The sequence below is a fragment of the Populus trichocarpa genome, chromosome 2 (genome assembly GCF_000002775.5).
Source record: "Populus trichocarpa isolate Nisqually-1 chromosome 2, P.trichocarpa_v4.1, whole genome shotgun sequence".
NCBI classification, from domain to species: Eukaryota; Viridiplantae; Streptophyta; class Magnoliopsida; order Malpighiales; family Salicaceae; genus Populus; species Populus trichocarpa.
In genome coordinates, this window is record NC_037286.2 from 24,576,509 (window position 1) to 24,592,545 (window position 16,037).

General features: G+C 30.3%; 2 protein-coding genes and 1 long non-coding RNA gene across 5 annotated transcripts; 2 read left to right on the plus strand and 1 right to left on the minus strand.

Moving 5' to 3' along the window:
* The first annotated feature begins 3,383 nt into the window (after positions 1-3,383).
* Positions 3,384-3,963, plus strand: LOC7461491 (mitochondrial import receptor subunit TOM9-2). Its single transcript, XM_002301814.4, has one exon. It carries the CDS (start codon positions 3,476-3,478, stop codon positions 3,800-3,802), a length of 327 nt encoding a protein of 108 aa, XP_002301850.1. The 5' UTR covers positions 3,384-3,475; the 3' UTR covers positions 3,803-3,963.
* A 1,069-nt stretch (positions 3,964-5,032) lies between these two features.
* On the plus strand, positions 5,033-8,973 carry LOC112326502 (uncharacterized). Of its 2 annotated transcripts, XR_002980133.2 has the most exons (3): positions 5,038-6,809; positions 6,915-8,375; positions 8,502-8,973. It is a non-coding gene; the product is annotated as an uncharacterized LOC112326502 (long non-coding RNA). The 2 variants fall into 2 exon arrangements; XR_008058620.1 differs by having other exon boundaries at positions 5,033-6,809; positions 6,915-8,973.
* Positions 8,592-10,551, minus strand: LOC7459545 (plasmodesmata-located protein 1). 2 transcript variants are annotated; one of them, XR_002980132.2, is made up of 3 exons: positions 9,401-10,551; positions 9,088-9,228; positions 8,734-8,877 (listed from the first exon to the last, which is right to left on the minus strand). XR_002980132.2 is itself a non-coding variant. In XM_002303078.4 (2 exons), the coding sequence occupies exons 1-2, from the start codon at positions 10,155-10,157 to the stop codon at positions 8,735-8,737; spliced, it is 900 nt and encodes a 299-aa protein (XP_002303114.3). In that variant the 5' UTR covers positions 10,158-10,541; the 3' UTR covers positions 8,592-8,734. The 2 variants fall into 2 exon arrangements, 1 of the variants encoding a protein (XP_002303114.3); XM_002303078.4 differs by lacking the exon at positions 9,088-9,228 and having other exon boundaries at positions 8,592-8,877; positions 9,401-10,541.
* Positions 10,552-16,037: the final 5,486 nt, after the last annotated feature.

Genomic DNA, 16,037 nt, shown 5'->3' on the forward strand with positions numbered 1-16,037 from the left:
TGTGTTTTCAAGTTCGTGACGAAACAAGGCTTTGCAAGAATCAGCTTGATTCTCTTTTTCTGCCATGAGTTGGAGTAGTTACGAGTTATATTAACCACTGCGACCAACCAATAATATTCCATATTGTTTTTTTCTCCATGGCTTTCATTTTTTTTTAATAAATAGGTGAACTTGTTCTTGGGATAATTTGATCTTTTCATATGAGATACTAGTCCTTATACAATTATTTTTTAATAATTTGGTATTTTTACCTTTTAGATTATATTGTCTTATTCCCTTTAAAAACAAAACTTGTTTATCAGTTGCCAGGAGTTAATTTGATCTTTTTATATTTTTTATAAGTGATGTTAAGTATTCTTAAAGCAAAAAAAAAATTAAAACTTGCAACTAGGGATAATTCATAATTGTTTGAGTTTTTTTATAATAAATTTGGTCTTTTTATTTTTTCAAGGAACAATATAAAGATTTTAATATCTTATAAGCAAAAAGGTTAAACTTGCAATCAAGGATATATGTATTTTCATGCTGATTATTTTGTAATCAACGGGTTGATTAGGTCGATTTGGTACATTCTCAAGTAACAATATAAAGACTTTAATATCCTTTGAAGCAAAAAAATAAAATTTACAACTAGAGGCATTTGTGTATTTTTAAGTTATTTATTTTTGTAGTTAATAAGTTGGACCAAGGGCAACTTGCTCTTTTCATAATTTTAATATTAATTAAAAAAGTTGTCGGCGTTTGCGGTGTGATTCTATATCCAAACGTCACCTTTCGAGCGACATTGAAAATAACTCATCTTCTTCTTTTCAGTGATGTTACGCGTGTGGCTGCCATAGTAGCGGATGAACACTGCTCAAATATTTTCTTCTTCTCCATCTTTTCTCCTTGTCGAATAATGAATGTGTCTTTTTATTTATTTTTTTTCATCCAATTTGATCCTTATTCATTTATTTATTTCATTTTAATCATTTTTTTATAAAAAATTCTCCAATTTTGTCATTTGTTAGTTGGTTTCATTTTATTTTTATATCGAATTTAGTCCTTTTTTTTATTTCCAGTTTATTTTTTACCCTTTTCATGATTAAATTTTGTTTTTAATTTCACCCTTCAATATTTAATTTCAAATTATTTTTATATCAAATTTAGCTCCCTTTTATTATATTTTTTATAAATTTTATTCCTTAATATTTTATTGATTTATAACCTTGCTTTGTTATTTTTTCAATATTTTCCTTTAATATTGTTGGTCTCAAGCTCATGATCATAATCATTGGATTTAAAATTCAACTTAAGTTGACTATAGTTTTTTTATGTCTTTTTTTTAATTATTTCAATTTCATTCTCCTAACGATTAATTTACTATGACATGGTCTTTGGGTTTTTTTTTTTATGTGGTTGTCTCAATCATGTGTCTATGATTACAAGGTTAGCTAGTTAATCCGAGTTGACAAAAAAATTTTTTTGTTATTTTTTCTTAATTATTCCCCCCTTTTAATATTGAGTTGTTTTGTGATTGAGCTTTGTAATTTAGCTAAATGTGTCGAGGTAATTTTTTTTGGATATTTTTCAGGTTTTTTTGCCAGTTTATTTTAATTTTTTTTTAATTTTTTTGTTTTATTAATTTTTTTTTGTTAGAAAAAAAAAATAAACAGGCACAATTTAGTGTGGTTCCCCTATGCAGTACTACCCCATATACCACGATTAAATATTAATGTTTTGAGCTTGTAGGGCCCTTTTTTTTTAATTATCCCGTTGTTTTGTGATTGAGCTTTGTAAATGTGTTTAGGTAATTTTTTTGAATAGTTATATTAATATAAAAAAAATATTATTTTAATATATTTTTAAATATAAAATATTTTTAAAAATATTTTATACTACAATACCAAACATATATTAAATATTCTCCATTAACTCCTTTTTTTTTTATCCCCCGGTCACCTTTTGAGAGATATTAAAGTAATTTGGTAAATTAAGAATTTAAAAATATAATTATTATACCCTGATTCAATAGGTTAATTAAAAAAAAATTAATTCAAAACTTAATTCAACATGACTTTTAAATTTAATATGAAAATACATTGATATAGTAAAAGTTAATTAACTTAAAAAGGTTTCTTTTATTTCCAGTTTATTTTTTATCTTTTTTCATGATTAAATTTTGTTTTTAATTTCACTATTCAATATTTAATTTTAAATTATTTTTATATCAAATTTAGTTCTCTTTTATTATATTTTTTTATAAATTTTATCCATTAATATTTTATTGATTTATAACCTTGCTATTTTTTAAAGATTTCCTTTTAATATAGTTGGTCTTGAGCTCGTGATCATGATTATTGGATTTGAAAGTCAACTTAAGTTAATTATTGTTTTTTTATATTATTTTTTTAATTATTTCAACTTCATCCCCTTAATGATTAATTTACTATGACATGGTCTTAGGTCTTTTTTTTTTCCTATGTGGATATCTCAACCATGTGCCTATAATTATGAATTTAGCTAGTTAATCCGAGTTAACATGATTTTTTTTTTGTATTTTTTTAATTATTTTTTTTGTTTTCCCCTTTAATATTGAGTTGTTTTGTGATTAAGCTTTGTAGCTTAGCTAAATATGTTGAGGTTATTTTTTTGGATAATTTTTACACTATTAGTGTTAGTGTTTTTGCCAGTTTATTTATTATTATTAATCAACCTTATTAAATCTAGTTGAGTCAATGACTCATGTATTAATTTTTTTTAATGTTTTTGTTTTATTAGTATTTTTTTATTAGAAAAAAAAATAAATAGGCGCAATTTAGTGTGGTTCCCCTATGCAATACTACCTAATATACCATGATTAAACATTATTAATGTTTTGAGCTTGTAGGCCCATAAAAAGTGAAATAGATGTAAAAGATTGGATAGTTGTATTAGAATAAAAAAAATATTATTTTAATATATTTTTAAATATAAAATATTTTATACTACAATACCAAACATATATTAAATATTCTCTATTAATTCCTTATTTTTTATCCCCCGATCACCTTTGAGAGATATTAAAGTAATTTGGTAAATTAAGAATTTAAAAATATAATTATTAAACCCTGATTCAATAGGTTAATTAAAAAAAAATTAATTCAAAACTTAATTCAACATGACTTTTAAATTTAATATGAAAATACATTGATATAGTAAAAGTTAATTAACTTAACAAGGTTTTTTTTATGACTTGATTATCCACACCAAGTTTTTAACTGCCTGTTTAACCATACCAAACTGCATGTCACCATAAAAAAAAATAATTTAAGAAATTATTATTTTTATAAAAACAATGGATTTAATTGACTTGAAAATAAATATATTAATCCAATGACGTAATAATTCAGGTATCCTTTCGGATCGTTCGCTAGACCGAAAAGAATAGGGTCTCGAGCGCTTCAATAAAACCCTTAAAAGGAAGCCAAAACCCCTACACTATCAGTCATCCACCATGGCTTCGCAGTCACGAAGAGGCGGAATCTCACTCCCCGAGAGGCGAGGACGAGGCTCGTCAAAGCAGGAACCAAACATCCTCGCTAAAATCAACAACTCTCAAATCGTATCTAAAGGAAAGGAAGCAGCATGCGACGCCGTTTTCGTCGCCAAAAAGCTCCTTAAAAGCACAGGCAAGGCCGCCTGGATTGCTGGCACCACTTTCTTAATCCTCGCTGTTCCTTTGATTATCGAGATGGACCGTGAGCAGCAGCTCAACGAACTCGAGCTCCAGCAGCAAAGCCTTCTCGGAGCCCCGCCCGTCGGCCCTCCTCTACCCAAGTAGAGATTGTTACATTATCTTGTGCTTGATTTTTTTGTGCGATCTGGAGTTTGAGCTGTTATAATAATTGATGTAAGGCAATTTTCTCTCTTTCTCCTTGGAAAAGAAATTGAATGTCTTGATTTTGCAATTACAGTGATAATTAAAGTGGATTTTGGTGATCAGTGATAAGATTTTGTGACTTGTCAGGGTTTATCTTTGTGAAATTTGAATGTCTAATTGATACTTTTGATGTTTATTGTCATTTGTTGATGATTAAAGTGGATTTTGGTGATTAGTGATAGGATTTTGTGATTGTTAGGGTTTATCTTTGTGAGATTTGAATGTCTGTTTGATACTTTTGATGGTTGTTGTCATTTGTTGATGATATGTAACTAATTTGAATGGATAATAAGCTGGTAATTTATCAAGTAAGAAACCTTTTGATTTACGAGTGAAAGCAAAACCAAACTGAAATTGAATAGGCTAAATGATGCAAAACTATCTTCAACTTTGGGTATAAACTTTAATATTTTTTTTTATTTGAGTACTTATAATTATTTTTTGGTACAAAATATGCCCCTCCAAATTGCATGCTTTCACTACACTAGCTGTATTTCTAGACTGTTATTTACTGTCGAAATTAACAGAAAGGTCTGATTTTTTACCAAATATTTGTTGTATTTGTAGACTATTAGCTTCAGGAAAAATTAGCAGAAGGGTCTGTTTTTTTTAATCAAAATTAGTTTGAGGTACTCAAATAAATAAATAAAAATAAATTTTAGAGGCTAAGTTCAATTTGACCCAAAATTCAAGTTGGTAAGGAAATGGGATTTTCGATAGTTGGAGACAAGAGATTCATATGAGAAAACATAAGTAAACGAGCATTCAAAGTAGTTTTGGGTCATCTAGCCAATTGAAGATGCCAAGCTGTAAGCACAATGTGTTCGTAAAGTAGCTTTTCTAGAGTTTGGTTTCTCATATATTTCCTTGAAGGTGACTTTAGTTCCTACTTTTAAGAGAATATATGGTTGCATTTGGTTAGTGTTTTAGGATAGAAGTGACAAATGCATAAGAGATAGAAACATGTTTGGTTGCAAGGATGGAGACAGAGACAAAATAGATCCATCTCTAGTTTAGTTTTGGAGTAAATTTATATCCTATCAAAACAAGAAGGACAAGGAGATATGTCCCCTTTGTCTCAATTTTTTCTGTCTTTTCAGTTATAGTAATCAAACGTTACCTATAAGATATTCATGCGTCTCCTAAGGTTGGTTTTTACTTGAATACAATAATTTGAGATTTGAAAATCTTGGAGGCAGCCAAGTGTGAGCCCAGGCTTACTTGGTGAAGTTATAGTTTATTGGGATATAGAATTAGGGAAGGTTAGGGCTGTAAGGGATATTAGCTAGTGGCTGGTGATGCTTTCAAATTATACAGGTAGAGATGACTAGCTGTTGGTTGGTTTCTTTTGGTTTAAATGCTGGGTTTAGCTTTTGTTGTGCAGTTCTGGAACGTTCAACCTAAAACTGTTTTGATGCTGGTATAGCATTCATGCATAGGGTTCCACTGTTCACTTGTAGAATTGCTAGTATGGCTACTCTGATTCACCCAAATGAATGGAGTAAACACACTTGAATTATTTCTTATATTAATACTGTCATTAAAATGATGCACTGCTTCGAATCACACATACCTTATGGATTTAAGTGTGAAGATAAAAAGTCCATTGTGGTTGGTCTATCTTCTGTTCGAATATGCTTCCCTGTTTATTTTGTAAATCTGCCTCACTGCTTGTAGTTGTTGATAGTGCTGTCAGCGGACTCTGCTTGCATAGGTGATCTTTAATGTTATTTTCCCGTCATATATTAATATGGAAAATGATCATTGCGACTTTGTGAGAGACCTTTACCCCCATCCAAACTAATCACTTTTTCTGCTCTTATCTTCAATGTTGATTATGTTATGATGCATAATATTTTTCAAGTTCTGGTTATGGCTTTTATTTTACACACAGATCATGAACATGAAAATTGCTCTTATTAGCATCTAACTACTTTCAGATTTGCTAAGCCCCCCCTGTTCCCCGATATATGCTAGCATTTGCACATATTTCCATCTTTTCTCCTTGTGTTTGCCCGAGTTTTCATATTTTAAAAGGGGATCACATCAAAATGTTGTTTTTATCAAATGGTTTTCTTACAGTCTTAATGAATCAATCTAACTCGGATTTTTTAAGGGTTCTATGAATCGATGTGATTTTTTTAGGGTTCTGTGAATCCATTCAATCTTCTTAATTTGTTTGTATTAGTGAAGTCTGCTGGCTGGCTTAGAAGTTTTAAGTACCCCACCCAATGAAAAGTCTCATGCCCATACCACATATTGTCGAGATTGCTCACGGGAAGAGACAGTGATTTAAATAATTAATAGTCTGCTGCACTTGCATATGAACCGGTTCTTGTTTGGTTCAAGCCAATTTTTAGCCGGTTCTGGCGATGCTTGCTAGGTTAATTGCACAAACAAACCATATCCTCAGACCGAACTGGTCCAAGATTTGGCTCACCTGTTCATTAGTTGGACTGGTCGGTCTGGTTTGATATCTATGCAAATGGGTTCCACCATCAATTTCTTTCAACATTATATTTTAAGTTATTTAAGTAAATATATTTTTTTATTTTTTGAAGAGTGAATTCGGAGAAAAGAACTTGCTGACCTAAAATGAGCATTTCTTTTACGCAAGAGATTAGAAAAAGTATCAATTACAAAGAGGGTTGAAAGCGACAGGGAGGCCCTAGGACTTGGTAGTGGGTTTAGGAGCTCCAAAGCCCATAAGACTGTGCATTGAAACTTGAAAGCTTTTGATTTTGATAGTGGCGTCCCTGTCTTCATAGAAATCTCGTTAACCTTATCTCATAAGAAGACAATTCCAGATATATTGTGCTTGCTTGTCCTTTTGCTGATCATAATGTTTTCCTGAACTGGACAGGCTATTTTTGTTGGCTTTTGCAACAGAAACTAGTGTTTAATTAAGGTGAGCTGACAATTATGCGTGTCCATTTCTTTAAAAACTCCATGATTTTAGCTTAATTCAGCTTGTGTTAAAACTTGTAACTCTATTTTTCTTTTTTTTTTAAAGGGATATCTTTTCACTTTGTTGGACCCCTGTGACAGCCTCCATAAGATTTGCCTTTGCTTGTGTTTCATGGAGGAGCAAGATCAAAGGTGGTACAGGGCCCATCTTTCTTAAAGAGTAATGATAATGTGATGATTTTGCTTAGAAGAATAATGCTGTGATGACGAGAAGAGAGTGTGGTAAGGTAACACCAACACCAATGGTAAAGATTGACAGATTTATGCATGATTTGGAAGTAGGGTTTAGGCGTATTGGCTAATTTGAAAATAGCCTAGAATGACAAGGATTGAGCATGGAGGAGACAATGGCTCTCTCTCTTGTGGTATGATTATGTCTTGTTCGTGATAAAGAGATCGTCGACAGAAGAAAGGTAAAGATAAGGTGAGGTGACCCTTCTACTTTGGGAATGGGGTGAACCTAAAAGTCTCCTTGGAAGCAATTAGGATTCGAGTCTTTGATGAGAAATTATAGCTGAAATTAGTTTTTCAAAACACATTTAGGTTAAAAATATATATATATATTAGGTGATTTTATTATGAAAAAACTAAAATTATAAAAAAACAAGTGAAGAAATTATTGATCCAAAAATAGATATTGATTTATCCAGATTAATTATTTTTTGTTAAAAAAAATTCTCAAAGTTGAATTGGCTAACTGGTTTCACCTTGTGATTTTTTTCAATTAACTTATTATCTAGCATAGGTTAGTCTTCGAGTCACGGTTATTTTATTAGATCAAGTTTAGCGATAATGAAAAAACATCAAATCTAAAGTCTTTTTTAGCTCAAATGTATCTTTTTATATATAAAAAAAAAAACACTCATAATATATATATTTATCAATATTATTAAACTTAATTTCACTTAACACATTAATATTTGAGCTGAGTTTTCTATCAGACTATGTTAAAAACTAACCTAGTCAAACCTGATAGATCAACCCGTTACGTGGCCGAGTTTATTTCACCCTTTTCTAAAGAATACAATCTTAAGACAATAATTTTTTAAAATTAACTAGAATTAATCCACTTAATACATGATAATCGAGTCTTAGACCGAGTGGTTTTATAACCATCATGTTTCTTGAAAACACTGGCCGAGAGCAACGTCAGTGGCAAGTGGTTTGCAATGCGAGGCAAAAGGAAACGCACCGAGTGATACTTTTCACCGCACACATTCTAATCCAATTTTTTAAAGTGGAGTGTTTTAATTGGAATACTGATGCTAACACCTTTCTGAAGTATAATAAAGAAACGAAATAATCAAAAAGATTAAAAAATAACCCAGCAGGCTTGGCCAACAATATCATATAGTACTAGCAAGTCCTCTGAGATTCTTCAAATGCAATGTGACTATACATGTGGCGAGCAGAGAAGCAAACTACAAGGAGACTTGTGTGTATGATTGATTAGTAGCATGGAGACTTGCTGCTATCTGTGGATGTACATGAAAAGGGAACTCCTCAGGTTAGAATTGTAATAATATATATATGGGGACATGAATGTATCTTTTTCCCTCACAATCCCAAGACAAATTCTTGCCTAACTTTTATTTTTTCTCTGCAATTTCTTATATTGTGTTCCATATTGCAGCAGTTTTTGCAGTTGTGGTTTGAAAAGTTCAAGTCTAACGAGGCTCAATATACATCTCCGGCCGCAATCAACAGCAAAAACAAACAGAGAAGTTCAAACCCAGCTCATTATCCTCTTAATATTCTGCCCTTGAAATCAATACATACAATTACATGCAAACACAGCTAGGACTAAAGTGTTGTGTGGTAAACAAGGTGGTGATGGAAAGGGTGAAGGAGTGGATGATGAACAAGTCAATGCCAACCTTCATGCTTACCAAGTCTTTTCTTGAAGATAGACCTGACAAACAACAAACAAACAACTCCAAACCCCAAAGCTGCCACTCCTCCAACTGCAATGGCCACTGTCCTCTGTGTGCGCTGCCTGGTCCCTACATCTATAAAACACCACACACATCACTAGCATTAGAAGACTTTTATTGTATTATGATTTATGAGGCAATAAATAAAACCCTAGGTTTCTTTTTCTTTGACCAAGGTTGGTTTTCATCTCTAAATCTAATAAAACAGAAAAAATCCCCAGCCCCCTTGAATCAGTGCTAAGAAGACTATGCAACTTTGACCAGGTAATCAGTCAAAAAAATCACCTGTCTCAATCACACAAAAAGCATCTCCATCTACATGCGCCCTATTTCTTGTATTCATCTATTTACTTTTATTCACCATCATCATCGATCAAAATTATTATATTAAGGGTCTAGGATCTCACTTTTCCCACTCTTCTTTCTCTGCAAAAAACACACCTTTCAAGCTTCCTAGTGGGAGCAAATAAATAAATATACAAAGAAGCTCCTTGTAGAAGATAGCATTACTTATTAGGGATATATACATATTGTAATGCAAAATGAAAGGAGCCTTCAAGATCCAAAGACATTGATGTTTTTGTCTTTTTAACTTTACCTGAAGTTGAAGAAATGCTAGGCACTCCATTGGGGTAATAGCTGTAGCTAAGATAGCACTTGTTGAGGTAGAGTTGCCCAGAAATTGAGTCACCACACTCACTCTTCACACTCTGTACAGCAGTATTCACACAATCCCCACAATCCCCGCTTGACAAATCACCTTCACACTGGCCCAGAACAAACACTGACTGGTACTCTCCAGTGTAAAACAGCCCATTGCTACCATTTTTAACACCATCCACCATGGTTTCAAAAGCCGCATCTCTCCTATCCTCGAACCCGGTTCCACTCGCCTTAGTTGACCCACAAACCTTGTACAGCAACTCAGTTCCTGATACCTGCTTAAAACCAGCAACCTCGTACTTCAGGTAACACCCACTGAGTTGGACCCTGGCAGCTACCACTTTGCCACAAAGCTTGTCGATCAAGTCCGGGACTTTACTAACACAAGCATGGCAGGGATTGTTAGAGAGGTCCCCTCTGCATTGGTACAGACCCGTAATGACATTTTGACCATCACCAGATGTTGCTGTGAAATAAATTTTCTGTGAAGATTGTGAAACCAGAGAATTCAAGAGGTTCCTGAGGTTTTGAGCATAGATCCCCGATGGGTCTTGAAATTTTTGGTCAGCACACCCCTTGAAAACCAGAGTTGTGTGATCTGCAGCACCTACGACTGTCACTAAAAATCCAAAAACTGCAATCACAAACATGGTATTAGACAGGAGAAAAGAGGGTTTTCTGAATAAACCCATCTGAGGTTGTAGGCTAATTTCTTTTCTTTTCTCGGTCCAAGCCTTCAAAACACGAAAGGTTGGTCCTCTTGGAGTGTGAGAATTGGGAAGTTTCCAGGGTTTAGGCTAAAATCAACAAGAGAGAAGCTTGGTATATAAGGGACTGACTATGCCAGCCTGAGGTTTCCTCTAGACTTGGGGTGGAAGTAGCTTTTTTGGGTTGGTTTTGGTTTTCTTTTCTTTTCTTTTCTTTTGTACTCACTACCTTTCCTTCCCTGCTTTAATTGCTTTGCACAGACACCTAAACAATAATGATAAGACATGAACAAGTATTTCAAACATCATGTTCAAGTGGTAAAATCAGGGGTTAGGTGTTCATTAACAGAAGTTAATATATTAAATATTTGCTAATAATACCAAGGTTCCTTCTGTTTCTACAGTGTAAAGGCTGTTTGATTTCGTGTTTACACGGATTTTAAGAGTATTTTTAGTTTGAAAAAAAATAAATTAATATGTTTTTAATATTTTATGATAATTTTAATGTATTTATATAGTGTTTTGCCACAGTCAGGTAATCATATATTTGAAAATATTGGATTAGTTAATATATATTACAGTTTTATACAAGTTCCAATAAAATTAGTTTAAAAAGTTTTAATTTAAAAGAAGATATATTTTTTAAAAAGATCTATTTCTTGAAACTGCAAAGTAAAAACTTGAACAGTGTCAAATATAAACTAAATGTCACTGTAAAACGAAAAGGACAAGACATAAAGATCTGATTGTGTATGCATGATTTTGGAACACAGGAGAATTTTGACCAGGGCAGGGCGGCTGCACTGGTTTTTGACTGCAGTAAAAAGAACATTAAATGTGCACTCACAATCACATGGATGCTGTGTTGTGCTTTTGGATACAAATGCAGATGGTAAATGTTGGTTTTACACCTTGTTATAAAACCGGACGAGCTTAGGGTTTTAAAAAAATTAATTTTTTTATTTTTTATTTTAAATTATTTTTTTATGTTTTATAAATCATTTTGATATTTTAGTGCTAAAAGTGATTTTTAAAAATAAAAAAAAATATTATTTTGATATATTTTCGAACAAAAAACACTTTAAAAAACAACCGCTACCACACTCTCAAATATCCCGATAAACCCACCTAAAACATGACCGATCTAAAATTTAAATCAGTTCAAATAAAAAAAATAAGGGAGAAATTAATCAAGTCTAACCCGGTTAAAAATACAAAATACTAGTGTAAAATATATTAACCCTTTTTTTTTATCTAAATGATATCTTTTTAATCCTAAAAAAAAATTGGATGAGCCCTTCCAACTTATGATAATAGTCTTGCCCCAAAATGATCCTCCTTCGTGTTTTAAAACTATAGTTTTACATGGAATTTATTATATTAAAACTATATTAAAAAAATAAAATATATTAAAAAAAGGCATGAGAGTCTAGAATCTTATAACAATAATAATATTATCAGGATTGATGTCATTTATCATGTCATCAATTGTTTTAAAAATCATATTTTCATAATCCTGTTGCATCCCACCACGAGTATTTCATATTTACTAGGCTGTTAGCAAGTGTTTTGCTGAGAGTTGGATAAAAAAACGTATAATTATATATATATATATATATATATTATGTTTATTTTTTATTGTGTATGATAAAATATTTGAAATTATAATTAAAAACTTAACCAAAACCAATATATCATAATAAATTAATTGTTAATAAATAAATAAAAAAGTTAGTATCACTTGTTCAACCAAGCGAGTAAACAGAAAACTAGTTGCCTTACTTAAATGATAATCTAATTTTTTTTTAAAAAAAAAACACCTTTACCATTTTAGTCTTGTCTAATTCTAACTTAAATGAAAAGACGATGAAAAACTGTATCGACCCGAGTTGACACGCGAAATTTATAACTCAAGTAATGAATACGATCATGATGAGTTAGTCCAACTAGATAATTTGTCTTTATTTTTTCTTTTTTTATTTTCTTTCTTGTTGGACCTTCACTTGGTCTTAATTTATCACTCCTCAAATTAAATCTAAAAGTGAATAAAAGTGAAATGAAAGAATTTAAGCAAAAACTTTAAAAGTCTGTCATGTTATATTGATCCTACTCATATTTAATCAACAAAAAAAAATAGAACCCATGTCAAAATATGATTCTAGTTGGGCATGATTTTTTTGAGCTAAATGATAAAAAATGATTAAATTGCATTTTTTTTTTGAAGTTAAATAAAAAAAATCAATGATAGCACATGGCTAAATTGTATTTTTTTTAAAATAATAATAAAGGGGATGCATTAAAAGCAGTCATAAATGTTGCCTCACAAATTATTACATCAACGATTCGTGTCATGGACTCAACCAGATCTAATAATTTTTTTAATAAATTTATGTTGCACCTAAATAAAGACTAAAAAGAACTACAAAAAAAGGTCTCACGAAAGAGCCCAGGTGCGCGGGCCTATGAAAAAAAGAGCTTAGACGCTTGGACCTAATGGTTGAGGCCCGCCTACTTGGGCCTTATATTCTTTAAAAAAAATTAAGGGCAGGTGATACGTCGCCTGTCTGTCCATAATCCGGCCACCACAGTGGTGGCGGGAAAATTAGGGCAGAGATTTTCTTACCCTAAAATCCTTTTTTTCAATCCATTTTAATAATAATAATAAAAAAACACCTCATAAAGACCTTCGCAACACTTAAAAACCAATTAATCAACTTAAGAAACTTTAAAAATATCCCAAAAATATGAAATCAAACCAGGTTAGAGTTATCTTCATTAACCTTCATCTATTTTTTTAGGTAATATCAAATTTGAAACAACCACTATTCAACTTTTTTCATCAAATGAAACTCGTGAACACCAATATCAATTAATTTGGTGATCGAAATATATGAGAATGACGACTTTCTCTCTCCATACTGGAATCTAACAAAAACTTCTCTCTCCTTTCAAAATTAGAAACTTAAAAATAACAAAAATAAAATTGTGTATCAAAATTGAATTTAGAAAAACAAAAACAATAAAAAAGTCTAATTTTATAAATTGAAGGTTAAAATGTGTTTTTAATGCCAACTTCTAAAACACCACCCATTTTCATCGTCTTTTTTAAGCTGCTTTTTTGTCTTTCAATTTTGTCTCCAAACAATAAATTTAAAGCAATCGGGTGTAAATTTTGCAGCCAAAGGACATAATAAAAAAAAAAGAGATAGCTAAGGAACCAAAGTTAAAAATAAATAAAAAAGACTCTGATTATGTCCAAAGTGCTTTTATGGGTGTATGAACAACGATTAACATTGTTCAAAACAGCCTTTCATTTTAGTTTTTTACTAGATATTTGACTCATATTTCACCATGGGTTATATATTTTTTTCTCAACATAAAAACTTATATATAGACTTTTTCAACACGTTTTTGTATTTAAAAAATTATAAGTGAAAATTTAAAAAATTACACATACATGTAAACAAATAAATTGAGAATCATGTGTGTTAATAAGTGAAAAAAAACTCATAAACGATGACTAAAAATAAAAACTTGAAAAATTAAAAAAAGGTGTAAATCAATATGTTTTATTGTGTCATCCACAATAAAACATGAGGGGGTGAACAGTGCGTGTGCATAGTATTAACCCCACACGCTATAGTTTATTAAGGATGAACTCGGACCATGAACTCAATCACGTTCAATATTTCCTCCCCTTAAATCTATAGCAAACCTTAAAAAAAATTAATAATATCGTTTATAGTAAAACATGATAGGGTGAATAGTGTGACTATACAGTGTTAACCTTACACATTTTCCTCTTAAATTTATTTATATAAAAAAAAAAACAGTACATGCACAGCAAACACATGAAGGGTGAATTATACAGTTTCACAGTTTTGACCCTACACAGTTTAAATTATAAATAATAAGTAATAAATAAATAATATATATATAATATAATATAATACAATGTTCATGTTCACATCATTGAAGATCTTTCTCGTATAATATTTATTTTTGTATCATTATTTAACGGACACGCAAACAATTTTTTAATAAACATTAATCGATACTTTTTATTATATTGTTATTGAAAAAATAAATCACTCAATGGATAAAAAACTAAAGTTGAGACGTGTATGCGTGTTCGGTAGGTGATGGACGTTTCTTGCTCTGTGTTTTCTTGCACATAAATGCTTCAAACCCCATTTTCCAACGGAATCGCAGTACAATATCGGCTCGCGTAAATAAAAAATATTTTGAAAAATAATAATTATTATATATTATTTAAAAACATGATTGAAATATATTGTTTAAAATTATATTTTTTTATTAAAAATTATTATATATATATATATTCAGATTATTTTAATGTGTTAATTTCAAAAATATTTTTTTAAAAATAAAAAAACATCATTTTAATGTATTTTCAAGTAAAAAGCACTTTGAACCGCAACCGCTACTACAATCTCAAACAGACCCGCTTGAGCCACTTTTTACTCATGGCCACTCTTGCTTCCAAAAAAACCTTTCTATCATTTTTTTGAACTTGACCTGTTGATCCTGTAAGTCAAATTTAAAATTCAACAGTTGAAGTTTTAAATAAATTTAAGTTAAAAAAATTAAAAAATATATTAATTTGATTAAAAATTAAAGTTAATTGAGTAATCCAATCAGAAACAATTTATTAATTTATTAAATTTTTTATTAAAATAATATTTTTTAATTTATTTTTAAAAAATTATGTTGATTGTTAGCTGGAACTTGCAACCGGTCCAGCCCATGGCATATTTTAAAACTATGCTTTCTAAATGGCAAAATCTATGGACGTCTCCTTAGACCTATTGACCCACACCCACGACCATGCTTGCCCACGGGCTAGAATTGTTTTGCAAATTATTCATCGTCTCTTCAAATTTCCCTTTCGCTCGAATCTTTTGGCATTAAATAACTTGCATTCTATATTATTTTATTTCTCCTCCATAATGTGGGTTCCTTCTTTTAATTTTCTAAATTTAAAATTGGAGATTAATATTAAATATAACTACCCAGTGCGTTCTTTAAAGCTAACAATGCATTTAATGATATTAATTAATTTAATCATTACTCTAAAAGGTGCAGGAAAACTATTGTTACTTTCCCCGCGTGTTTGTTTTTTTTGTTACTTTTTTATTGTTTTACATGTTTTTTTTCTTTTTTTTTTCTAAAATTGACTTCTTCTTCTTCTTCTTCTTTTGTTTTTTTAATTTTTTTTCAAAATTATTTTTACCAATTTTTTTAAATAATGAACTGATTGAAAATTTAGCTATGTAATTTTTTAAAAAAACATTATGGATTGCTACAATATTCTCATACATGGTTTTTTTTTCTTTCTTTTTATGATTTTTTTTTTCAAAATGGTTTTTGTCGATTTTATTTTTTTCATATTGAGTTGGCTGAGAATTTAGCTTTATAATTTAAAAAAAAACATTGTGGATTGCTATAGTGTTTTCCCCATATGATTTTTGTTTTGCTTCAGTGTTTTCTCACATGTTTTTTTTTTAAATTATCTTTGTTGAATTTATTTTCTCAATATTAAGTTGGTTGAGAATTTAGCTTTAGCTTTCCCCACATGTTTTGTTTTTCCATTTTTTTTCTTTTTTAAAAAAAAAAATTGTCTTTTTTTTTTTTTGTTTTATTTTCTTTCTTTTTTGTTTTTTCATAATTGTTTTTATCGTTTTTTTTTTATTGAGCTGGTTGAGATTTTTTTTAATGATTTTTTTTGTTTTTTTTCAGAATTATCTTTGTTGATTTTATTTTTTTCATATTGAGCTGATTGAGAATTTAACTTTGTAGTTCTTTAAAACACTGTGGATTGCTACAATGTTTCTCCACATGATT